Source organism: Rattus norvegicus, chromosome 6, assembly GCF_036323735.1.
Source record: "Rattus norvegicus strain BN/NHsdMcwi chromosome 6, GRCr8, whole genome shotgun sequence".
In the NCBI taxonomy this organism is placed as follows: Eukaryota; Metazoa; Chordata; class Mammalia; order Rodentia; family Muridae; genus Rattus; species Rattus norvegicus.
The window spans coordinates 53,271,313-53,296,347 of NC_086024.1; the positions used below are offsets into that span (position 1 = coordinate 53,271,313).

A 25,035-nucleotide genomic window follows, 5' to 3' on the forward strand; every position below is an offset into this window, starting at 1 on the left:
CAGGGCGTAGAAGTCGCCTCAGACCTGAAGCCCGATGTGAAATCTCAGCTCCGAGTTCCATGAGACTAGATTTTGTAGTTTATTTCGAGAGCAGAGGCCATTTGATCTTCGCCTTTTTTGATCTGTTCTGGTTATCAGTGTGACAATCTGCAGGCTCATTGGTAAATGGTTAGCTGCACTGCCAGTGGTTGGGGGATAAAGGCGAGCACTGAAGGCTGGGTGGCTCACAGGTATTTGCCATAATTACCTGTACAAGGCTGGCTTCCGGCCCTATCTACTCAAAGTACTGGCATCCCGTCCATATCTGGCTTCCTATGTACATTGAAAGTTTTCATTATATATGGTATAGCTGTATATAAAGTCACGTGTATTTTATGCAAGCCATTTAGGAATGGCTGATTTGTTTCTGTCTTTTGCTCTTGGGGAGGGGGCGTGGTTTGTCTGTCGAGTCAGTAGACTAGCTAGCAGCTTGGGATTTGATATATAGACCAGGACAGCCTTGAACACACACATCTGTGTAGAGATATTCTTGCCTGTGCCTCCCGAGTGCTCGGCATAAGTGTGTATATCTGTACATCCAGGATCCCGGCTATTTATAAATGAGTGGGTTTCTACATTTCAGGTGTCAGATTTGGTGATAATTCTGAATTATGACAGAGCTGTAGAAGCCTTTGCAAAGGGCGGAAACCTGACCCTCGGAGGGAATTTTACTGTGGCAGTTGGGCCCCTAGGCAGGTGAGTAAAATATTCTAAACTATAAAGGCAAAGAAGTCATAGTTTTTCACATTCAAAATGAATTAAGGTAAATTGAACAAATGACTAATAAATGTTTTAATAAGCACCAGAAGCTATGCTTCCTGTTGAATTGATGTAGCATTTTCTATAAGCTTAGTCAAGTTTGAGTAAGTGATAAAGTGTTCTGGAATAACGGGTTTTCTTAAAGTATTAGAATAGAATGTGAAACGGTTGAATCTCACTGAGCAGCATTTATAACACTGACCTGTTTTCCTTCTCTTGTAATGAGACAGTATTCTTGCATTTGTAGCCATGCTAGGGAGTTACGATTGCTCCTATTTATAGAAGTTAAGCAGTAAGCCATCTGAAATGCTGTGCATCAGAAGAATCCGTATCAGCACCTCTGAACCAGTCCTCTGGTTGAGAGGACTAGCTCCCAGATCTTTCTCTCCAGTGTTATGCCACCAGACCATCAGCCCTTCCACAGCACTTTCATGTGATGTCTTCCCACAGCTGCCTTCTCTGTCAAGCCACATTAAAACTCTAGCTCAGCCAAAGAAAGCCACGGCTTAGGAAGACAGGTCTTAAGGCCAAGGGCCAGTGATGAGTAGTCATTTTGGTTCTGACATCTTTTGTAGGAACCTGGAAGGCAACGTGTCCCTGAGGAGCTCTGCAGCCGTCTTCACGTACTGCAAATCCCGGGGCCTCTTTGCTGGTATTTCCCTAGAAGGAAGCTGTCTGATTGAAAGGAAAGAAACTAATCGGAAGTAAGTTTATACAGAGTGACTTTGATTGATGGTTTTTTTTTTTTAAGTGCATGATGAGAAGATAATACTTCAAAAGTTGTCATGGTTCAAGAGTTTGTAAGTACATTTATTATCATTTAACTACAACAAGGTCTATATGTAAAATGTTTAAGATAAAATTAGTGTGGCTTGGCGCTGGGAGAGCGGTGAAGAGCACGTGTTGCTCTTACAGAGGACCTAGGTTTGTTTCCCAACACCCACATGGTGGCTTACAACTGCCAGCCAGACAAGCATGCCGTCTGCATAAATATACCCAGGCCAAACACAATATAATAAAAAATAATTAAAATTTTTGAAAAGTAGTATATGCTTATGAAAGTAAAACTTAGACAAAATAAACAAAGCATGTTACATTTTTCAACTACCTCCTCTTTCTCCTCAGTCTTCTTTTGCCAAATAAGATTACACTCATGGCATATTCAATTGCAGGTGCATTGTTTTTCTGCTTGGGCTTATAGTAAGTACAACCATAAGTTGTTGGCCACACATTGTTTACTTGGTAACAATGTGACATCTCATGCCTCATAGTGAGCACAGCAAATAATCCTGTGGGTCAGTCAGAAGTACCTCACTAGGAAATATTTCTTATCAGCACACACTGGATTGTCTTCTATACCAAATAGAGACCGATTTTGATTCAAAACACAAGTTGATTTTTAAAATATTTGTTGCTATTCCAGAGCTTCTTTAATCTTGTGTCTGGTCAGTTTTTCCTCAAACTACAGTTTTTCCTTGTAGTCTTAGAGATCAAACTCAGCAGACTACAGAGTCACAATCCCAAGGGTACCAGTCTGAATGACAGAGGACCCTGCCAATATGAACAGACATTCCACTGTGTTTGGAATAAATGCCCCAACCAACCAGGCTCACGGCAATTTTCCCAAGGGTACAACAATACCATACTGCTACCTTGCTATAAACCAGAACTAGTCTGGATGAGGGAAATGAAGGTTTGCAAATGAAAGCCTTCATCTTATAGAAGAGTGATGTGTCTGTCCACTTCTGGTTTCATGAAGTTGAGAATGGCTTTAGAAACCCCTACCTCTAGCAGTCTTCTTCCTAAAGCTCAGCTAAATCCTAGATAAACTACAATAAATAATCCCTTAATTAACTACAAATCCTCCAGCTAAAATAAACATTTTAAAGAAATCACGGGCTGGGGATTTAGCTCAGTGGTAGAGCGCTTACCTAGGAAGCACAAGGCCCTGGGTTCGGTCCCCAGCTCTGAAAAAAAAAGAACCAAAAAAAAAAAAAAAAAAAAAAAGAAATCACAAAGCTATGTATAGGATTTCTTTTATAGAAGCATAAAGATAAAGCTTATGAAATATGTGTACCTTATTTGCTTATGTATTTGTATATAATTTGTGTTTGTGTGTGTATATGTGATAAGATTTTTATATGAAAGAAAAGTACATATCAATATTTATGTTTATTAACTTAGAAGGTGAGCGTGGGGTGGGTCTAAGAATGAGACATGGGGTAAGACTTGTGGTAGACGATGTATTTCCTGAGAATATTTACGCTTGCATGTGAACATGCTAATTTACCTCCAAAGCAGCTCTGGATGCTACAAAAATGCTCTTCATGTTGTACTTGCTAGATTTTACTGTCAGGACATCCGCGCTTATGACATCTTATTTGGGGATGTCCCACAGCCTGCTCAAGCAGAAGACCTGTATGAAATCCTTAATTCCTTCACTGAAAAGTATGAAACTGAAGGGCAGCGCATCAATCTGAAGAAAGTGGCTCGGGAGCAGAGGAAGGTGCTGCGGCTGGGCTCCTTGCTTCTCTCAGTGAGCCAGCAGTCCTGTCTTACCACATTCTGTCTCTGCTAGGAGTTCCCAGTGATATGCTGGACTTCCTTTATGATTCACTTATGTAAAGGCTTCAGGCATGTCCTCAAGTGCTGACATCGTAGAGATTTTAAGAAAAGACTGTCTCCTAAAACTGTATGTCTCTTAGGATGAAATCTGGTAATGTCAGAGGACCAGTTCTAGCTGTGACTTTCTTTGGTCCCTCCTTTGTGCCTGTTGGACAGAGTGAAATTGAAGTGTAGAGTTTAAGTTACCACCGCCTTTCTCTGCTGACTATTCCTGTGACTATATCACTGGACCTACAGTCCCTATAGACCTCATGCAGTTGCCAGTGGGGAGCAGCTCGAGTGCCAGAGTGTACTAGACCACATTCAGACACACACACACACACACACACACACACACACACACACACACACACACACACACACACGTCAGAGGGGAGCGGTTCAAGTGCCAGAGTGTACTGGTTCAGCCCATGTTAGAGTGTCACATCCAGCTCTGTCCCATACACATGAGTTTCTGGGAATTTCTGAGTTTAATGAATACAAAGACAGAAACCCGATAAATAGGCAGGTTGGAGGCAAAATCATCCTATTCTTATAAGAGTAGATTTTTGAATTTTGTGTGTTTATTCTTGTGCCTCCCAGGCCAAAGAACTACCTCCAAAACCATCATCAAGGCCACAGCCATCACGCCCACCTGTGCAGCTGAATGCCGGCTCCCAGAGTAAGTGCTTCTGTTGTAGTTTAAATATAACAGTATTCAAAGAAGTATTAAGTATTAAGAAAACAGGTAACCTTTGTTATATTTCTCTATCAAATAGAAGAACATTTAAGAGAAAAATGGAAGGTTCAGCATCTTCTAAGCCATGGCACAGGCTTTCATACACAAGTCTTCACTGTTGTAATTTGTGAAGACATCTCTCATTCATAAAGTATTTTCATAAATCTACAATAAGATTTATATTTCATTGTTATCATATGGGGCTTGAGAAGTTTCTCACCATTTAACAACACTCGGTGTTCCTGCAGAGGAACCTGCCTCTATTCCTAGCACCCACATGGCACCTCAAACACTTCTGTAATTCCATTTCCAGGAGACCAGACACCCTCTTCAAGTCTCTGTGGGCAGGGCACGTGTGTGGTTCACATATACACAGGCAAAACCTTCATATAGATAAAATAAAAATAGAAGAATCTTTAAAAATTCAATTTATTTTGCTGTATATTCTTAGAAGTACTACATAGTCTCCATGAAGCGAACCAGGTATAGCTAGGTATACAACTGAGGACCAGCCTCAGTTCTTCAGAGTTCTCTAGAGTGGGAGGATTAGATCAGCATGAACTCAAGACCTCAGGCAATGATGAAGGTGCAAGTTGACAGGCGACTCCCTGCTGTTCTGAAGCTGTGCTTGGAGACAGCTTGCAGTCTCTCTCTCTCTCTCTCTCTCTCTCTGTCTCTCTGTCTCTCCCCCTCCCCCTCCCCCTCCCCCTCTCCCTCTCCCTCCCCCTCCCCCTCCCCCTCTCCCTCTCCCTCTCCCTCCCCCTCCCCCCCTCTCCCTCTCCCTCTCCCTCTCCCCCTTTTTTTCTTTTCTGAGTTAACCTCAGTCTTTTATTGGTGACACACTTCTTATTACACAATAATACATAATCAAAACCCTTGTCGTTATTTTCCTCAAGCCCATTCATTAGCTTCCTGAAAAACCCCATCCCTATGCAACTATTTCACCGGAAAGCACACTGCACACACAAAGTCATGGTTCAGTGTGTGCAGAAGTGAGTTATATTTTACCTTTTAACTCTCAGAAAACCCTCCACATCACAGGTCATCTGGGCATAAACTCGTAGTTACAGTGTTAGCATGAGAAGAGAAAGCTGCTAAACAGGACAGGGTAATGTCAGGATTTTTAGCTTGATTATGCTCTCCCAGATACCTATTTCCACAGTACTCTTCAAACTTTTTTATATGTAGTATTAATTCCTCTTGCAGCTTCCGCAGGGCTCCTTCACAGGCTCAAATTCCATCTCTTAGAACTTGTACCCTAGTTTCCTTAGGCAGAGAGTGTTGGGGCAAGGGGAAGGGGGAGTCACATCAGTATGTTCCAATCTCTCCCGGGAGGAATCGCTCCAGGAAGGTCAGTCTGCTAGTGCAGCAGATGCAGCTATTTCTTCCTCTGCCTTGCCCTTGTATTTTCAGTGGCCATTCCTGTTCTCAGTGACCCAGGTCTGGTGTTTCTTTTCCTTAGGGGTCTTCAATTCTCCTAACTACTAAAACTTCAGGTTTCTCAAAAGCATTTCCCACTTCAAGTATCTGCTGGTACAACTCTGTCATCATGGGTTGTTGCTAAGATTTCCCAGAGAACTGTTAAGGCAGTCAGCCTGCACATCCAGAACCCCTGGTCCCGTTATGCCTGGGTTGACTGCTTGAATGGCCAGAGTGGGGGCAGTTTACTGCTATGAACACCAGAGCCATTTCTTCTCTACTAATGCTCTCAATCCCTTTCCCAGAAAACTTTACCCCCTCCCAAAGTTGTATTTGAAGACGAATATGATATAAAAGCTAGCACAACAGGCAAGCATACAAGAAAGAGTGACTCCATTTGTATCCTAGAAAGCCAGAGAGATGTGTTATACAAGGTGACGGCTCTGCAGCCGAAACTATGTCATGCAGCTGCATTGGCAACTATGTCACACCTGACATAACTAGGTTTTAACTAGTATTTAACTCAGGTTTCATCTTGTCATCATACCTGTTTTATTTGTTTACATTTCAAATGCTGTCCTCCTTCTTGATCCCCCTGTAACAGCCCCCCACTGCATCCCCCATCCCCTTTGCCTCTAAGAGGGCACTCCCCCACTCATCCACCCACTCCCACCTCACTCCACTAGCATCCCCCTTCTCTAGGGTATCAGACCCCACAGGACCAAGCGCATCCCCTCCCACCGAGACCAGATAAGGCAGTCCTCTGCTACATATGTAGTGGGGGTTGTGGACCAGCTCATATAAGCTGTTTGGTTGGTGGCTTAGTCCCTGGGAGTCTGAAGGGTCTGGTTAGTTGATACTGTTTTCCTTCCTATGCAATCCCCTTCAGCTCCTTCAGTCTGTTCCCTAACTCTTCCATAGGGGTCCTTGTCTTAGTTAAGGTTTTACTGCTGTGAACAGACACCATGAACAAGACAAGCCTCATAAAGGACATAAAGGACAACATTTAATTGGGGTGGCTTAAAGGTCCAGAGGTTCGGTCTTTCATCATCAAGGTAGGAGCAGGGTAGCATCTAGGCAAAGCTGAGAGTTCTACATCTTCATCTGAAGGCTGCAAGTAGGAGACTGACTTCCAGGCAGCTAGGATGAAGGTCTTATAGCCCACACCCACAATGACACACCTACTCCAACAAGGGCACACCTACTGCAACAAGGCCACACCTACTGCAGCAAGGCTACACCTTCTAAAAGTGCCACTCCCTGGGCACCTTTTACAAACCATCACAGTCCTGGACTTCAATCCAATGGCTGGCTGTAGATATCTGTATATGTCTCAGTCAGGTGCTGGGAGCCTCAGAAGACACCCATGCCAGACTCCTGTCTGCCAGCACATCTTGGCATCAGCAATAGTGTCAGGGCTTAGTGTCTGTACATGGGATGGATCCCACTTTGGGGCGGTCTCTGAATGGCCTTTCCTTCAGTCTCTGCTCCATGAATTTCCTTTAGACAGGAACAATTCTGGGTCAAAAATTTTGAGATGGGTGGGTGGCCCCATCCTAAACCTGGGGGCCATGTCTATCTCCTAGAGGTGGTCTCCTCAGGTTCCATATCTCCACTGTTAGGCATTTTGGCTAAGGTCATTCCCATTGGGTCCTGGGAGCCTCTCGCATTCCTGGAGTCCGGGATTCTCTAGTAGTTCCCCCTCTCTGTTCCCTGCCCACACTACTACATGTTTCTATTCATTCCCTGGCCCTCTGGACTTCTCTCCTGTCTCCCTCCATAATCCTGCCCCCGTTTTTCCCTTCTTCCTCCCCTCTCCTACCCAGGTTCCTCCCTCCTTCTGTCTGCCATGATTATTTTATTCCCCCTTCTAAATGAGATTGAAGTATCCCCACTTGAGCCTTCCTTTTCGTTAAGCTTAATGTGGTCTGTGAGTTATATCATAGATATTCTGAACTTTTTGGCTAATATCCACTTATCAGTGAGTGCATACCGTGTGTGTGTGTGTGTGTGTGTGTGTGTGTGTGTGTGTGTGTGTGTGTGTGTATTTGGGTTACCTCACTCAGGATATTTTCTAGTTCTATCCATTTGCCTGCAAAATTCATGATGTCCTTGTTTTTAATAGCTTAGTACTTCTCCATTGTGTAAATGTACCCCACTTTCTATATCCATTCTTTGGTTGAGGGACATCTGGGTTGTTTCAAGCTTCTGACCGCTATGAGCATAGTGGAGCACATGGGCTTCTGATATGATGGGGTATCTTTAGGAGGTATACCTGGGTCCTCAGGTAGAACTATGTCCAATTTTCTGAGGAATCGCCAGATTGATTTCCAGAGTGGTTGTACCAGTTTGCAATCCCACCAGCAATGGAGGAGTGTTCCTCTTTCTCCACATCCTAGCCAGAATATGCTGTCACCTGAGTTTTTTGTCTTAGCCATTCTGATTGGAGTGAGGTGAAATCACAGGGTCACTTTTAATTATATTCCCCTAGTGACTAAGGATGTTGAACATTTCTTTAGGTGCTTCTTGGCCATTCAAGATTCCTCAGTCGAGAATTCTCTGTTTAGCTCTGTAGCCTATTTTTTAATTGGGTTATTTGGTTTTCTGGAGTCTAACTTCTTGAGTTCTTTGTATATTTTGGATATTAGCCCTCTATCAGATGTAGGATTGGTAAAGGTCTTTTCCCAATCTGTTGGTGCTGTTTCTTGCTATTGACAGTGTCCTTTGCCTTACAGAAGCTTTTCAGTTTCATGAGGTAAAGTTTCAAATGGTAATTTGTCAATTGTTGATCTTAGAGCCTGAGCCATTGGTGTTCTGTTTAGGAAATTGTCCCCTGTACAGATGTGTTTGAGGCTATTTCCTACTTTCTCTTCCATTAGTGTCAGTATCTGGTTTTATGTGGAGGTCCTTGATCTACTTGTACTTGAGTTTTGTACAAAGAGGTAAATATGGATCAATTTGCATTCTTCTCAATGCAGACCACCAGTTAGACCAGCCCCATTTGTAGAAAATGCTTTTCTTTTTCCACTGTATAGTTTTGGCCTCTTTGTCAAAGATCAAGTGTGCATAGGTATATGGGTTTATTAATGGGTCTATTCCATTGATCAACCTGTCTGTCTGTGTTCCAATACCATTTGGTTTTTTATCACTATTGTTCTGTAGTACAGCTTGAGGTCAGGAATGGCGTTTCCTCCAGAAGTTCTTTTATTGTTGAGAATATTTTCACTATCCTGGGCTTTTTGTTATTCCTTATTTATTCAATATAGTACTCAAAGTTCTTGCTAGAGCAATTAGACAACAAAAGAAGTCAAAGGGATACAAATTGAAAGGAAGAAGTCATTGTATCACTATTTGCAGATGATATGATAGTATACATATGCCACCCAAAAAATTCTACCGGAGAACTCCTACAGCTGATAAACAACTTCAGCAAAGTGGCTGGATATAAAATTAACTCAAAACAAATCAATAGCCTTCCTCTATACAAAGGATAAATGGGCTAAGAAAGAAACAACACCCTATAGTCACTATAAAATATCTTATCATGACTCTAACTAATCAAGTGAGAGATCTGTATGACAAGAACTTCAAGTCCCTAAGGAAAAAAATCTAAGATTTCAGAAGATGGCAAGATCTTCCATGCTCATGGATCAGCATAGTAAAAATGGCCATCTTACCAAAAACAATCTACAGGTGCAGTGCAATCCCCATCAAAATCCCAACTCAGTTCTTCACACAGATAGAAAGAACAATTCTCAAATCCAGGCTTTCATACATGAGTACTGTCTTTACATCATTTACACCCCCTTCTCTCTCTCCTCTAATTCCTCCAGTTTTCCCAATTTCTTTTCATTCTTTTTTTTTTTTTGTTCTTTTTTTCGGAGCTGGGGACCGAACCCAGGGCCTTGCGCTTCCTAGGCAAGCGCTCTACCACTGAGCTAAATCCCCAACCCCTCCCAATTTCTTTTCAAATTCATAACCTCTTCCTCTTTATTTTTATCAAAGATATATATATGTGTGTGTATGTATGCATATATATGCATAATCTTTGCATCCCGTCCCTTCTTTCCTGTTGTGTATATATAGAATCTTTCCATCCCTTCTTCCATGATGTTCCCAGTGCCTTGTTTGCAGGGCACTAGGATTGTATTGTATTGTATTGTATTGTTGTATCAATTGTATTGTATTGTATTGTATTGTTGTATTGTATTGTATTATTGTATTGTTGTATTGTATTGTATCGTATAGTATAGTATAGTATAGTATTGTATTGTATTGTATTGTATTGTATTGTATTGTATTGTATTGTATTGTATTGTAGATATGTCACCTAGGATTAAGTCCCCCACAGTCAGTCATTCTCTATATTCTGACAAGTAGTGACTACCTCTATAATGATTTCCATCTGCTACAAAAAGCAGCTTTGATGACTAACTATATTTACCCCTGGACATAAAGATAAGTACTTATGATGCAGTTAAAAATTATACTGGTTTAGAAAAGTAGAAACAGTAGGTTCTTCTGTAAGGTCTGTGACCTCTCTAGCTATGGGTACTCAACTGGGTTTCCAGTACCAGGCATGAATTCCCTGCTATTGGGCAAGGCTTGTCCAATCAGATGGCTGTTGGTTGCCACTGGCTGTAAGAGCCACTGTTGCACCACTGGGGACTCTTACCAGGGTGATCATTGTTTTAGTGCGTAGACCTTACATTTAGGCAGGGCTTGCTTTCCTCCCTAGACAACTTTCCTCCCTTGGTAGCTTACCTTCAGTATTGCAGGGGTATTCCTCAGGGAGGAGGCTATTAGGTTTACTCCGGCTCCATTCCTCCAAGCCCTGTGTCCAAAGTGTAGAGTCTTCAGCAGTAGTGTCTTACTTTTAAGTTCTATCTCCACACTGACTTGCACAGTGGCTGTACCAGTTTGCAGTTCCCAACAGAGAGCAAGCGTCCCTTCTCCACATCCCCTCTAGCAGTTGCTGGTACTTTTCTTGATCTTAGCCATTAGTCCTGGGGTTAGATGAAATATCAAATTAGTTTTGTGTTTTCCTAATTAAGAATGTGGAAGGCCTAAAGATGTTTCTTGACCATTATTTTTATTTCTTCTTTTAAGAAATTTTTATTCTGATCCTTAGCCCATTTTTTTAATTAACTTGAGTATTTCTTGTATACATTTCGAGTGTTATTCCCTTTCCCAGTTTCCGGGCAAACATCCCCCTTCCCCCTCCCCTTCTTTATGGGTGCTCCCCTCCCCACCCTCCCCCCATTGCCGCCCTCCCCCCAACAATCTAGTTCACTGGGGGTTCAGTCTTAGCAGGACCCAGGGCTTCCCCTTCCACTGGTGCTCTTACTAGGATATTCATTGCTACCTATGAGGTTAGAGTCCAGGGTCAGTCCATGTATAGTCTTTAGGTAGTGGCTTAGTCCCTGGAAGCTTTGGTTGCTTGGCATTGTTGTACATATGGGGTCTCAAGTCCCTTCAAGCTCTTCTAGTTCTTTCTCTGATTCCTTCAACGGGGGTCCTATTCTCAGTTCAGTGGTTTGCTGCTAGCATTCGCCTCTGTGTTTGCTGTATTCTGGCTGTGTCTCTCAGGAGCGATCTACATCCGGCTCCTGTCGGCCTGCACTTCTTTTGCTTCATCCATCTTGTCTAATTGGTTGGCTGTATATGTATGGGCCACATGTGGGGCAGGCTCTGAATGGGTGTTCCTTCTGTCTCTGTTTTAATCTTTGCCTCTCTATTCCCTGCCAAGGGTATTCTTGTTCCCCTTTTAAAGAAGGAGTGAAGCATTCACATTTTGATCATCTGTCTTGACTTTCATTTGTTCTAGGCATCTAGGGTAATTCAAGCATTTGGGCTAATAGCCACTTATCAGTGAGTGCATACCATGTGTGTTTTTCTGTGATTGGGTTACCTCACTCAGGATGATATTTTCCAGTTCCAACCATTTGCCTATGAATTTCATAAAGTCATTGTTTTTGATAGCTGAGTAATATTCCATTGTGTAGATGTACCACATTTTCTGTATCCATTCCTCTGTTGAAGGGCATCTGGGTTCTTTCCAGCTTCTGGCTATTATAAATAAGGCTGTGATGAACATAGTGGAGCACGTGTCTTTTTTATATGTTGGGGCATCTTTTGGGTATATGCCCAAGAGAGGTATAACTGGATCCTCAGGCAGTTCAATGTCCAATTTTCTGAGGAACCTCCAGACTGATTTCCAGAATGGTTGTACCAGTCTGCAATCCCACCAACAATGGAGGAGTGTTCCTCTTTCTCCACATCCTCGCCAGCATCTGCTGTCACCTGAGTTTTTGATCTTAGCCATTCTCACTGGTGTGAGGTGAAATCTCAGGGTTGTTTTGATTTGCATTTCCCTTATGACTAAAGATGTTGAACATTTCTTTAGGTGTTTCTCAGCCATTCTGCATCCCTCAGTTGTGAATTCTTTGTTTAGCTCTGAACCCCATTTTTTAATAGGGTTATTTGTCTCCCTGTGGTCTAACTTCTTGAGTTCTTTGTATATTTTGGATATAAGGCCTCTATCTGTTGTAGGATTGGTAAAGATCTTTTCCCAATCTGTTGGCTGCCGTTTTGTCCTAACCACAGTGTCCTTTGCCTTACAGAAGCTTTGCAGTTTTATGAGATCCCATTTGTCGATTCTTGATCTTAGCACGTAAGCCATTGGTGTTTTGTTCAGGAAATTTTTTCCAGTGCCCATGTGTTCCAGATGCTTTCCTAGTTTTTCTTCTATTAGGTTGAGTGTATCTGGTTTGATGTGGAGGTCCTTGATCCACTTGGACTTAAGCTTTGTACAGGGTGATATGCATGGATCGATCTGCATTCTTCTACATGTTGACCTCCAGTTGAACCAGCACCATTTGCTGAAAATGCTATCTTTTTTCCATTTGATGGTTTTGGCTCCTTTGTCAAAAATCAAGTGCCCATAGGTGTGTGGGTTCATTTCTGGGTCTTCAATTCTGTTCCATTGGTCTATCTGTCTGTCTCTGTACCAATACCACACAGTTTTTATCACTATTGCTCTGTAATACTGCTTGAGTTCAGGGATAGTGATTCCCCCTGAAGTCTTTTTATTGTTAAGGATAGTTTTAGCTATCCTGGGTTTTTTGTTATTCCAGATGAATTTGCAAATTGTTCGGTCTAGCTCTTTGAAGAATTGGATTGGTATTTTGATGGGGATTGCATTGAATCTGTAGATCGCTTTTGGTAAAATGGCCATTTTTACTATATTAATCCTGCCAATCCATGAGCATGAGAGATCTTTCCATCTTCTGAGGTCTTCTTCAATTTCTTTCTTCAGAGTCTTGAAGTTCTTATTGTACAAATCTTTTACTTGCTTGGTTAAAGTCACACCGAGGTACTTTATATTATTTGGGTCTATTATGAAGGGTGTCGTTTCCCTAATTTCTTTCTCGGCTTGTTTTTCTCTTTTGTGTAGAGGAAGGCTACTGATTTATTTGAGTTAATTTTATACCCAGCCACTTTGCTGAAGTTGTTTATCAGCTTTAGTAGTTCTCTGGTGGAACTTTTGGGATCACTTAAATATACTATCATATCATCTGCAAATAGTGATATTTTGACTTCTTCTTTTCCGATCTGTATCCCCTTGACCTCCTTTTGTTGTCTGATTGCTCTGGCTAGAACTTCAAGAACTATATTGAATAAGTAGGGAGAGAGTGGGCAGCCTTGTCTAGTCCCTGATTTTAGTGGGATTGCTTCAAGTTTCTCTCCATTTAGTTTAATGTTAGCAACTGGTTTGCTGTATATGGCTTTTACTATGTTTAGGCATGGGCCTTGAATTCCTATTCTTTCCAGGACTTTTATCATGAAGGGGTGTTGAATTTTGTCAAATGCTTTCTCAGCATCTAATGAAATGATCATGTGGTTTTGATTGAGTAGTTTGTTATCTTTATTTTTTTTTTAGTCAATTGTTTATTCTAGACATTGTCTGTAGGATGTTTAGCTAATATTCTCTCCACTCCTGATTGTTACTTTGTTGTACAGATACTCTTTTAGTTTCATGAAGATCAGAGTTATCAACTGATGACCTTAATTTCTGGGCAAACTGTAGTCCTAATCAAGACCTTCTTGCACAGACATCTCTTGTAGGCTCTGCCTGTGTTTTCTTCTAGCAGCTTCAGCTCTTCAAGTTTCACATTGAGATCTTTGATGCATTCAAAGTTCCTTTTTGTGCAGTGTGGTAGATATGATGTAGTCAATACTTCCAAATGTGGGCATCCAGTTTTTAACCACAATATTTGTTGAAGAAGCTGTCTTTTTTCTAGTGTGTATTTTTGGTATCTTTGTCAAAAATGAGTAGGCACAATCACATGCACATACAGTTAGGTCTTTATTCAGTTCAGTTGATTTACATGCCAGTTCTTGTTCTGGTACCATGCTGTGTTTATTTCTGCATCTCCCGACTATGGCTCGAAGTCTGGTATGGTTATTCCTTCAGTCTCTCTGATCAGGATTGCTTTGGCTCTCTAGGGTGTTTTTGGCTCTGTATGATGTAGGACATTTTCTAATTTCTATGAAGAATGTAATATGGATTTTGATTGCATTGAATCAAAAGTAATCTGCAAATTATTTGATAGGATGGTCATTTTTTTTCGGTATTAATTCTACCAGTCCGTGACCATGGAGGTCTTCCCAGCTTCTGACGTGTGCATCTATCTCTTTCTCTAGAGATCTAAAGCTCTCACTGTAGGAGGTCTTTTACTTTCCCCATTAGGTTTATTCCCAGATACTTTGGTTTATTTTAATTGTTTCATTAAAATCCCACCAGAAAACTTCTGGTTTTCTTATGTGTGTTCTTTCTTATGTGTGTTAGTGTCTTCTCTGCATGTATGTGTGTGTGTGAGACACATGTGGACAGTGCCCAGGGAGACCGGGAGAGGGTGTCAGACTCCTGGGAATGGAGTGAACAGGCAGTCGTGAGCTGCCATGTGCAAACTGGGAGTCAAACTCAGATCTTCTGGACTACCTGGCACCTTTAACCTCTCAACCATCTCTCCATCCTCTTTTCTTTCTTTCTTTCTTCTTTTTTTGGGGGAGGGGGTATAAGGGGTGGGCAATGAATTGAGTGGCGGGTTTCATAGTTGTTGGTTGGTTTTTATTTGGTTTTGCTTTCCCCACCCCACCCCCACCCCGAGGCTAATGTGAACAGGAGTGTTTCCATCTCTGTCAGGATGTTTGTGTCTAGTATCTAGAAAGGCCACTAATTTCCGTTAGGCAATTTTGTATCTTAACACTTCATTGGAAGTGTTGATTATTTCTAGAAGTTTTCTGGTGGGATTTCTTAATGTGTAATATCAAATCACCTTTAAGTAGGGGTAATTTGACTTATTTTTCTATTTGTATCCTTTTATTTTCCTTCTCTTGTTTTATTGCTCTAGCTAGGTTCCAAGTGCTATACTGAAAAGAAGTGGGGATAGTGGACAAACCTGGTTCAGTCCTATTTTAATGAGGTGGCTTCAAGTTTTCTGCATTTGGATGGTGTTGGCTATAGGTTGGTCATATATAACCTTGATTAGGTTCAGGTATGTACCATCCTCCTGCCCTACTATTTTTTAGGACTTTTGTTATGAAGGCATGTCAGTTTTTGTCAAGTTCTTATGTTTGAGATGGTCATGTGATTTTTGTCTTTAAGTTCATTTATATGATTTATTACATTTATTGACTTAAATATTCTGAGCTATCCTGCATCTCAGGGGTAAGGCCAACTTGATTGTGCTGGATGACATTTTTATATATAATCCTGTATTTTTTTTTTGCTTTGTTTAGTATTTTTGTGTCTGCGTTCATCAGGAATATTGGCCTGTCAACTTCTTTTGTGTTCTGTCTTTATTTAGTTTGGGAATTATAGTAGTATGTGCTTTGTAAATGGAATTTGAAAATGTTCCTTCTGTCTCTATTGTTTTGAATAATTTAAGAAATGTTAGTTGTAGATCTTCTTTGAAAATCTGGTAGACTTTTGTGGTGAATCCATCTGTCCTGGGCTTTTTTTGTTTGTTTGTTTGTTTGTTTGTTTGTTTTTTGTTTTTGTTTAATCCAGAAGACTTTTCATTACTGTTTTAATCTTTTTTGGTTATGTATTTGTTTAGGCTGTTTGCCTCTTCTTGGTTTAATTTAGATGGTTTGGATAAATCTAGAAATCTGTCCATTTGTAGATTTTTCTAACATAATTGAGTATGGATTTTTAAAGTATTTCCATATAAGCTGAATTGACATCTGTCGTAATATTTCCCTGTTCATTTCTGATTTGTTGATTTGGGTTATCACTTTCTTTTGAATAACTGGGTTTGTTAGTGGTATTTATCTTCTCAAAAACCAGCTCTTAGATGTATTGATTCTTTGTATTATTTTATTTGTTTCTATTTCATTAATTTATACTCTGGTTTTGGGTTTTTGTTTATTTGGTTTGTTGGTTGGTTTGGTTTGGCTTTCAATTTTCAAGACATAGTTTCTCTGTGTAGCCTTGGCACTACACTTTGTAGACTAGGCTAGCCTTCAACTCTAAGATCAGCCTCCCTCTGCCTGCCAAGTACTGGTTTAAAAGAATAGGCCCCTGCTGCCCGGCTTATGCTCTGGTTTTCAATATTTCGTGTCACCTATTGGATTTGAGTTAATTTATCTTGCTTTTCCAAATTCTTGAGTTGCATCATTACATCAGCTATTGTATTTTCCTGATACTTAATGTAGGAACTTAGAGCTATAAATTTCCCTTAGGACTGACTGCTTTTCTTTTTTATTATCTTTCAAATTAATTAAAATATAATCACATTACCCCTCTGCTTCATTTCTTCCTTGCCCTCCACTCCCTTTCAAATGTATAGGCTCTTAATCTTTTGTCATTGTTATATATGCAAATAAATATGGAAATGCAGCCTGCCAAGCTTAGTACCTGAGAAAGTTAGGTACTAAAATCACCTACTATTAATGAGTTAGAATTAATCTGTGTCTTTAATTCCAATTTTACTCTTTTTCTGAGATTGGATATTCCAGAGTTTCACACATACACACACACACACACAGACACACACACACACACAGACACACACACACACACACACACACACACGGGTGGTAATATCTTCTGAATTAATCATGCCCATGACAAAAATGAAATGTTCTTCATTTTCTCTTCAGATTAATTCACTCAAAGTCTATTTTATCAAGTATTAGAATAGTGACCCCTCAAATTGTTTTCTAGTCCCATTTGTCTGGCATATCTTTTTCAGTCCTATTCCCTTAAGATAGTGCCCATCTTTGAAGGTAAGATGAGTTTCTTGTATACAACAGATAAATGGATTTTCTTTCTTAATCTGTTCAACTAGCCTGTGTCTTTTGATTAGGAAGTTGAAGTCATTAGTGTTTAAAGTTAGTGGTGAAAGGTGTATCTTGCTTGCTGTCATTTTGTTGTTGTTGGTTTTTTCCCTGTTTGTATTCTTAGTGATATTTTGTATCTCAATAATTTTAGCTTTATTTGTTTTCTTTCTGTAGTGTCTTGGCTACATTCATAACTCTCTTCAGTCCAAATTATTACTTCCAGTATTCTGTCAGGCTAATTTTGTGCACAGTAATTCTTTAAGTGTGTTTGTGTCATGGAATGTTTTTCCTTCTCCTTTTAGCTATGGTAGATAAATGCTGGGTATAGTAATCTAGGTTGGCATCCGTGGTCTACTGGAACCTGAAGTGTATTCCTCCAGTTTCTTCTGACTTTTAAAGTTTCCATTGAAAAATCTGTTGTTACTCTGATGGGTTTTCCTGTATATATGACTTTTGGTTTGTCTCTTGTATTCAGTGCCCTCTTTTCTGTATACTTAGTGTTCAGCTATAATATTCTGTGGGGCATTTCTTTTCTGACACCACCTACTTGGTGTTCCTTCTGCTGCTTATTATCTGTATGAGTACATCTCCCCTTAATTAGCAGCTTTCTTCTATGATCCTGTTGAGGATCTGGTATATGTCACTGACCTGGCATTCTCCTTCTTTTAGGCCTATAATTTAAAGAATCGGTCATTTGTGTGGTGTCCCAAAGTTTCTGCATACCCCTTCTCTATATTTTTTTTAATATCTCATATTCTTTGCTTGAGTGGTCCATTCACTTTATCGTCTCCTGCTTATATCTTCTACTGGACTCATTCTACTTGTAAGGCTTTCCCCTGCGCTTTCTAACTGTGTTGTTGAATTTTTCATTCCCATCTTTATTTCAGCTTTAGTTCTCCCCAGGATTTCTATCACATTACTGAATTTGATTTTCAATTTTTGAATTGTCTTTGTTTAATTTATTCATCTATTTGTGTTTTCTTGGATATTGTTCGGGTGTTTATTGCTATACTCCTTAACTTCCTTGAGCTATTTGTTCATATTTTCTTCATAGTCTTTGAATTCTTTGATGAAGTTTATGATTCTTCTTTCAAATTTCTATGTTCTAGAGTTCATCTAAGCAATTCAGAGACCATTTCTACGGGACTGGTGGGTTTATGGGCACAGATCATACTGTATTGGCCCATTGTTATGTGAATTTTTTGCCCTGTGACTCTTCTGTCATCTGATGTCCCATCTAGCCTGCCCCAGGCTGGACTGGTGCAGGAACTGGAAGAGCTAAGCCTGCAATAAATGGTGTGGTAGAGCTTAAAACTGGGGAAATTGACCAAAGAAAGGTTGTGCAGGAGCTATGTGGCCAGAGGTAGGCCTGGGAATGGTGTTAGCAGGCAAAGAAGGGTCCATGTTCTAGTCAGGTTTGATCAGCTTGAAACAAATCTAGACATATCTGAGAAAGGAGAATATTAATTGGCCTGTGGCATGACTATGGGGGTATTTTCTCAGTTGATTATCAACAAGGTACAGCCCACCCCACTGTAGCCACCCACCCCTGACAGGTAGACGGACCTGGGAGGATAAGAAAAGCAATTGAATGTGAGCCTAAGAATAGACAAGTAAGCAGCTCTCCTCCATGGTTCCTGTCCATGCTTCTGTATGCTTCCGGGCTTTCCCTCAGGGAAGGACTGTGACCAACGGTGCATAAGCCAAATAAACCCTCTCCTTCCTAAGTCTGGTTATTGTTTATCACAAAAGTAGAAGCTGAACTAGTATAGTCTTATCACCACTTTCACGACACTTATTATTAGAATCGTGTTTTGCATGTATCTAGTCTATTAACATAGATTATATTAAATGTATACTACCGTATGTGATTTCATAGAATGGAGCACAAAGTTGGCTGTACCTGGGATCTTGCCCTTCAAGAACATTTGGTATAGGAAGAACACTATATGTTAAAGTGCAACCACTATTAGTGGAAGGAGGGCTGGAATAAGTAATAATGTTCTTCATGATGATAACGGGCTTTTCCCAGTCCCACTTTTATGTTCCAAATCCATTTTCTCACCCATATAGCTCTTGTACATTTCTCACCGTAAACATTACCATCTTCATTTCCCACCACAAAAGTTCCCCACCATGTTTACTTCCACCCAGATATGTTCCTCGCCATGTAATGCACCCCCTCAAATACATACCCACATGGTACCATCTATCACAGCCTCTCTCAGCTCACGCATGCCTCACCTGTTTGTGTTGGAACATCTTGATGTGTTTCTTGGGCAAGGATGACATATTTCCTTGTTAACAGGATCATGTTCATCCCCATATGTTAGTGAATTAAATCTCTTAATATATTTTCTGGTGTTTTACTCTTTAGTGAAAAGCTCTTCGTTTTATTGGTCAGTGTTTTCCCTATTGGGATATTTATTTTCTTGCTTAAATTATGAAAAAAAATTGTATTCTTGGGGCTTTGTCATTGGGTTTGGAATATTCTACATTTATTCTAGGTATACGTTCATTATTTTACCAAGCCCTGGCTGTCCTGGAACTCTCTCTGTAGGCTAGACTGCCCTTGAACTCACAGAGATCTGCCTGTCTCTGCCCTTTGGAGTCCTAAGATTAAAAGTGCATTCTTTCACTGCCCAGCAAAAAAATTAATTGTTATGTGAAATATATCCACTTTCTACTTTTTATAAATTCATTATTTTTTAAAACCATGACTAAAGAGGTCTTTCTACCTCCTATTGAAATATTGTATTAGATTCTTCAGAGATTCTTCTGATAATGTTAATGTCTGATTCAGGGATACTTATTTTTTAGCTACTTTGAGATCATTTTATCAGTTTTTTTCCTTCCTTTCACAATGTATAAGTTAAAACAATGTTAAATATCCTTATTTGCTCTATAAAATTTGGATTTTCATTTATTATCTTGTTTGTATATTAACTTCACTACATCATAGTTTGGTCTTGCTATGTTTTCTCTTGGTAGAGATGTTTATTTTATGACTTTCAGTAAAAATTTTAGTTTCTTTTGTTGGCGTTTTGTTTGTCTTGGGGTGTTGTTTGTTTGTTTGTTTTGTTTGTTTCTAGATTCCTTTCCTGGTGGAGTACACTCATGGCTCCTGTTTCCATTTCAGAGTTGAGTTGGTGTATCTGTCTAACATCTAGTAATCTACCCAAAGTTATTCCTATTCAGTTTCTTCAAGTAGGTTCTTTTATTTTTCCCTCATGTGCTAACAGTGTTATCTGTGTTTTTCTATTCATGAACTCCATGGTGTGTTTGTGTCCTCAGAGTGCTTGAGGCTGCCGGGGCATATGGAGAGGAGGCCATTTCCATGAACCTCTAGTTCATGGAGGAGTTCCTTGGAGCCAGTTGAGAGTGTGAGAATATGGTTTGAAGGTTGAAAGGGATGCTGTGCATTCCTTCTGCTAGGAAGGGCCTGTTGATCTTCTTTTGTCAGCCATCATGAGATTCAGATCACTGTGGTTTTCAGTCTCTAATTCAAAAGGAGAAACGTGATGTGCCTTAGGACTGTTTAGATTCATCCTGAACTCAGGTGTCTATCAGAAGCTGTACAGCGGCTCATCCATGTGAAGTGTGAACGTTTGGAGCTCCCATGTGGGACTGTAACCTTTTGTGATAAGGTTCTGGGAGAGATGTGCATAGACCGTGGACAGTATCAGGCACATCAGCTGCTTTGCCTTGTACATGTGCTTTTGTACAGTTTTGGGCATCTCTCAGTTGTCAGCCTGGCCCAATAGTGTAAACCTTTAATAAGGTTAGGATTTGATGGGTTTGTATATTTTATATACTATAATAAGCTTTTAAATCCCCCCATTCTATTTTTACTTTAACAGGTAATAGAAATGAATATAAGCTATATCCTGAGCTTTCTAGCTATCATGAGAAAACTGGTAAGTAAAAAGCTATTACTTAAAAATTACATATAACCACTCTACAATAACATAATTTCCAGTTAATTTGATGGGTTATAAAAATCTCTGGGAAGATGTTCATAACTATGAGATTTTTTAAGTGAGTTTAATTATGAATATTCTTTAGTGACAGAGGGCATGCTTTTGGTCTCTGATAAGCCTTGAGAGGCCAGTAGAGACTGTAGGACCAGGCATTACCATCAACAGCCCATGATTTTCTAGTAAAAGTATTTCTCCACTTGTCTTACTTAAATATTCCTTAGAAATTTATCTTGAAAGAATTAAGCACTTTTTTTTAAGTGTTGAACACACGCTGAGGCCAAAGAATAAACAGCTATTAATTTAATGTTCTAAATTTGCCACTAAAGTCATTAAATTATATGCTACTGAATTTATAAACTATTGAGGAATTAGCCATCTTGCATAAATATAAATAATATTGTCAAGAAAACGGATAATTAAAGTTGTAAATATTATCATGTAGATAAAAATATTTTAAATGTCTTTCCTGGTGAACCTGAGCTTTTGGCTTTTCCTGGCTCAGCTGGGTCCTGCTGTTCTTGGTTTTCATGTTTCCTGCTGTGATCCATGGCTCTGGTCCCATTGTAAAACAGTGTACACAACATATAACATTTGTGGAGGCCAAAAGACAACTTGTAGGCATCAGTTCCTCCTCCTGTCATGTGGATCCCAGGATCTGGCTCAGGTCCTTTGTCTTCCGAAGGGAGAGAATTCTAAGGTTCATATTGTGAACATTGAGAGGCCATACAGTGTGGGTTCTGAAACTCTGCAGGGAGCCAAAATTTACACCCTAATTGATCAGTTTCTATCTTACCAACTCATACTTCAACTTCTTTCCTAAACTATTTATAATTTGATTATATTTTCTTGTTTTAGGCAGTTTGAGTCAGCCAATAGAAGTGACAGCATTATACTCTTTTGAAGGGCAACAGCCCGGGGACTTGAATTTTCAAGCAGGAGACAGAATCATAGTTATATCAAAGACCGACTCAAATTTTGATTGGTGGGAAGGAAAACTTCGAGGTCAAACTGGAATTTTCCCAGCCAACTATGTAACTATGAATTAAAGTTCATACGATTTTGTTATTTGATAATTACACAAAAACATTTCTACACAGACAGGATTCACTATTTACATCAGATTGTTTAAACACACCCTTGCTCTGCAAATGTTTTTATCCAGTTGTAAAATATTTTCTCTGCATATAAATAAATGGTTAAATCAGCATGTGGCTAAGCACTTTGTGTTAACTTAATCAGATAAGCTGTTCTGCAGTTGCCATCGACAGTTTTTACAGACGTGATTCTTTGGTGTTCATCAGACACCCCTGCTGACCCTTGACTCTGACTGCTTTCTACCTGTTTTGGTAGAAACAAGTACATGCCGGGGGAAGAGTACTGCTCACTTTTGTATGTACGTGGCTCAACTTCTGAGCATCTGGGTGCAGTTTGTTCTTTTCACTTAACAAGGTTTGGGTGATTAAATGAGCCCAGGACAGGAAGAATAGAGGCTCGCACAGAGGACAGGGACTGAGTGTTCAGCAGGGAGCTCTGGGTCCCGCCTTTCCCACCTGCTGTGCCCTGCTATCTATCCTCCCTCGAACCACAGAAGCTAAAGTTTGTCTTCCCCCAGGAGCTGTCATAGAAACTAGAGCCTCTTTTTCTCAAAGCAAATCTTCATGCCTAGAAATAGCAGCCTTCCCCCATTCCTCCACCTTTCCATCTTGGAACTAACCATGAAGAAATTCTCTGTACTTTGTCTGACAAATCCTAAGAGCCAGGCACAGGCAGGGAATATCAGGTAGTGTCCAGTTGCCAGTTGCAGTTCTGCATAGCTGTCCATTCATCATGGAACTTAAGTATAAATCAGTCTGGAGGCTCCCATAAAAGACGTCCCATAAAATAATGACCAAGTAGATTTCTTTTACTTCTCCCCTGTTAACTCGTCATTTGGGAACGGGTGTCATCATGACGTTATAGAACTGGCTGAAAGTGGGCTACCTCCTTTGCTCCTCTGAAGTGAGCAAGATCAAATCATCTTACATAGCACAGTGAGTCCCTGCTCTGTACAAGAGTGTGCATGTTTTGGTTAATTTGTAAACCTCAGACCAGCCTGCATGACTGATCTTGAGCAATCTACCCAATCCCTATGCCTCAGTTCCCCCACTGCTGATGAGTGCATAAAATGCTTAGAACAGTGCTGAGCACATTAAGAAGTTATTAAACATTAGCAACTAGTGTTACATTTCCTTACGTGACAAAGAACCCTGCCTTTCCTAGTGACCACCGTAAGTAAGACACAGAGAAGGCGAGCTGCCTTATTTTGCATTTCCTGTGTTAGGTGCTGAGATAGCTCTGTCGCTGGCACAGGCAGCACAGTGTTCAGGATGACTTCCCTTGCTAATTCTGCCACACCCGTCCTCCTAGAGTTCATTCTCTGACACCTTCTTTTCAGATACCTGCCTAACCCGGCAAGGTGCAGAGTGTTAGAGCAATGTTTCCCGTGCTGCGCCCTGTCTTGGAATCTCAATCCCACAGGCCTTGTGTTGTCTGGAGGAAGTGTCTCAGAGCTACAGGGGTGTTTGTACTCTAACAGGTCAAGTGAAGATAGGGACAGGTAAGCATGTGGGTTGGTCCACGGGTACTTTCAGAGCATATGTTTTGTTGGGGAAAGAAAACTGAATGAGGTTTACCTAACAAAGAGGGAGAACGATAAAAACTAAATCAAAAGAGACTGCACTAGGTTTAGACACCGATAAATACAATAAAGAATATTATTGCTAGCACAAGGAAGTAGGATACTGCTCTATCAAAGATGGCCAGGGAGACTCTCCATGGAGTATGTGACATAAATATACCCTGAGTAAGCACTGCTTAGGGAAGCACGGATTTTTTGTACACTGCGGTGGTTGTACTGGGTGATCTTGGGCCTCTGTGCCAGAGGTTTTCCACGAAGATCTCTGGTCTGGCTAGGTTCGCTGATCCAGGAGAAAGGAAAAGAACTTGGGCAGACGTTGTTCCGCCTCCGTTCAGGCCGGGTTTAGCCAGCAGAAGACTGACTAGCCTGCAAGGGGTGCAGGAGGGCTTCTGGCGGTGATTTTGGGAGAGCAGATCTCTTCCTCAAGCAGCAGTGTGTTAACAGCTCTTATGACAGAAGCTCTTAGATGACAGATTGATTCTTGCACACCTTTAATTCTGAACACGACCCTTAAAAACAGTTTTGTGGATAAGTCACTGTCTGACAGCAGGTACTTCCTATCGGTTTGGCCTGAGAGTTTGGGAAGACCTCATCTACATTTTCAGGTACATGGTCCTGTCTCTACGACTGATCTGTCTTGAGCCTATGTCAGGTCATATCCTCACCTGTGGAGGAGGGGCTTGGGGCATTGCTCTATGTAACTTGACCTGGCTCAAACCTCTGGGTTTGTGGGGGCTGCAGCTAGTGAGACCCTGATCTGGGAGGTTGGATATGCACCTGCCATTCCTACTAGGGTTTCCAGGGATTCAACCCGTCTCGACCAGGAATCAGGGTACCTTTCACAACTCGCTGCCCCATGGGTTGACATGTCTAATTCTTAAAAATCACTAAGGCATAGATTTTAAGTATTTTCACCCCTAAAATGGGAATGTGAAGTTAGCTATACTCTAAGTAGATTTAATTACTCCACAGTGTTGACATAGTACAAAACATTTTCTCATCCATGATAAAGACATACATTTTACCTTTCAATTAAAATAGATGTTTAGAAAGAATCTCCATGTAGAATCCAATGGATCTATGAAAAGATTTTATAAGTAGAAGAAACAATGAGTATTGAACCTAGAGATGTCATGAAGGCAGAAGGCCAGCGTGTGACACCTAGGATTACAGCGAGCCACGGAGGAGGTTTTCATTCTGTGTGTCTGCAGAGACTGGCCTTGCAGAACCATAGATAGGCACCAAGAAGCAAACACTATGAACCTGACCCAGTTAGAGGTCTTAGAGGTTCGTACTGTTAATATAACAGTTTCCAGATAAAGAAAGGCTATCAATATGTTGGCCGTGAGCATGAGCAGATGAAATAGGGAAAATAAACTGTGGAGAAATAGGATAGGCTTGGTAAAGACAGACAAAGGGCAAAAGATGTGGTCATCCTTTATCACCATGTTAATTTTAGGGATCCCACC

General features: G+C 40.6%; 1 protein-coding gene across 8 annotated transcripts in view; it reads left to right on the plus strand.

The window, feature by feature from the left end:
* The window catches only part of Sh3yl1 (SH3 and SYLF domain containing 1), a 43,371-nt gene extending 21,277 nt beyond the window's left edge, over positions 1–22,094 (plus strand). Inside the window, exons 5-10 of one of the 8 annotated variants that reach the window (XR_010052117.1) lie at positions 623–735; positions 1,374–1,502; positions 3,142–3,334; positions 4,006–4,084; positions 14,977–15,120; positions 20,770–20,816. Coding sequence is in view for 4 of the 8 variants with exons in the window: in XM_006239970.5 (XP_006240032.1) it covers positions 623–735; positions 1,374–1,502; positions 3,142–3,334; positions 4,006–4,084; positions 20,770–20,826; positions 21,745–21,935 (762 nt within the window). In the remaining 4 variants the exon portion in view is untranslated. Of the gene's footprint in view, positions 1–622; positions 736–1,373; positions 1,503–3,141; positions 3,335–4,005; positions 4,090–14,976; positions 15,121–20,769; positions 20,833–21,744 lie in introns of those variants that run through there. The other 7 variants (XR_010052118.1, NM_001108705.2, XM_006239970.5 and 4 more) reach the window with 7 other exon arrangements.
* The last annotated feature ends 2,941 nt before the right edge of the window (positions 22,095–25,035 follow it).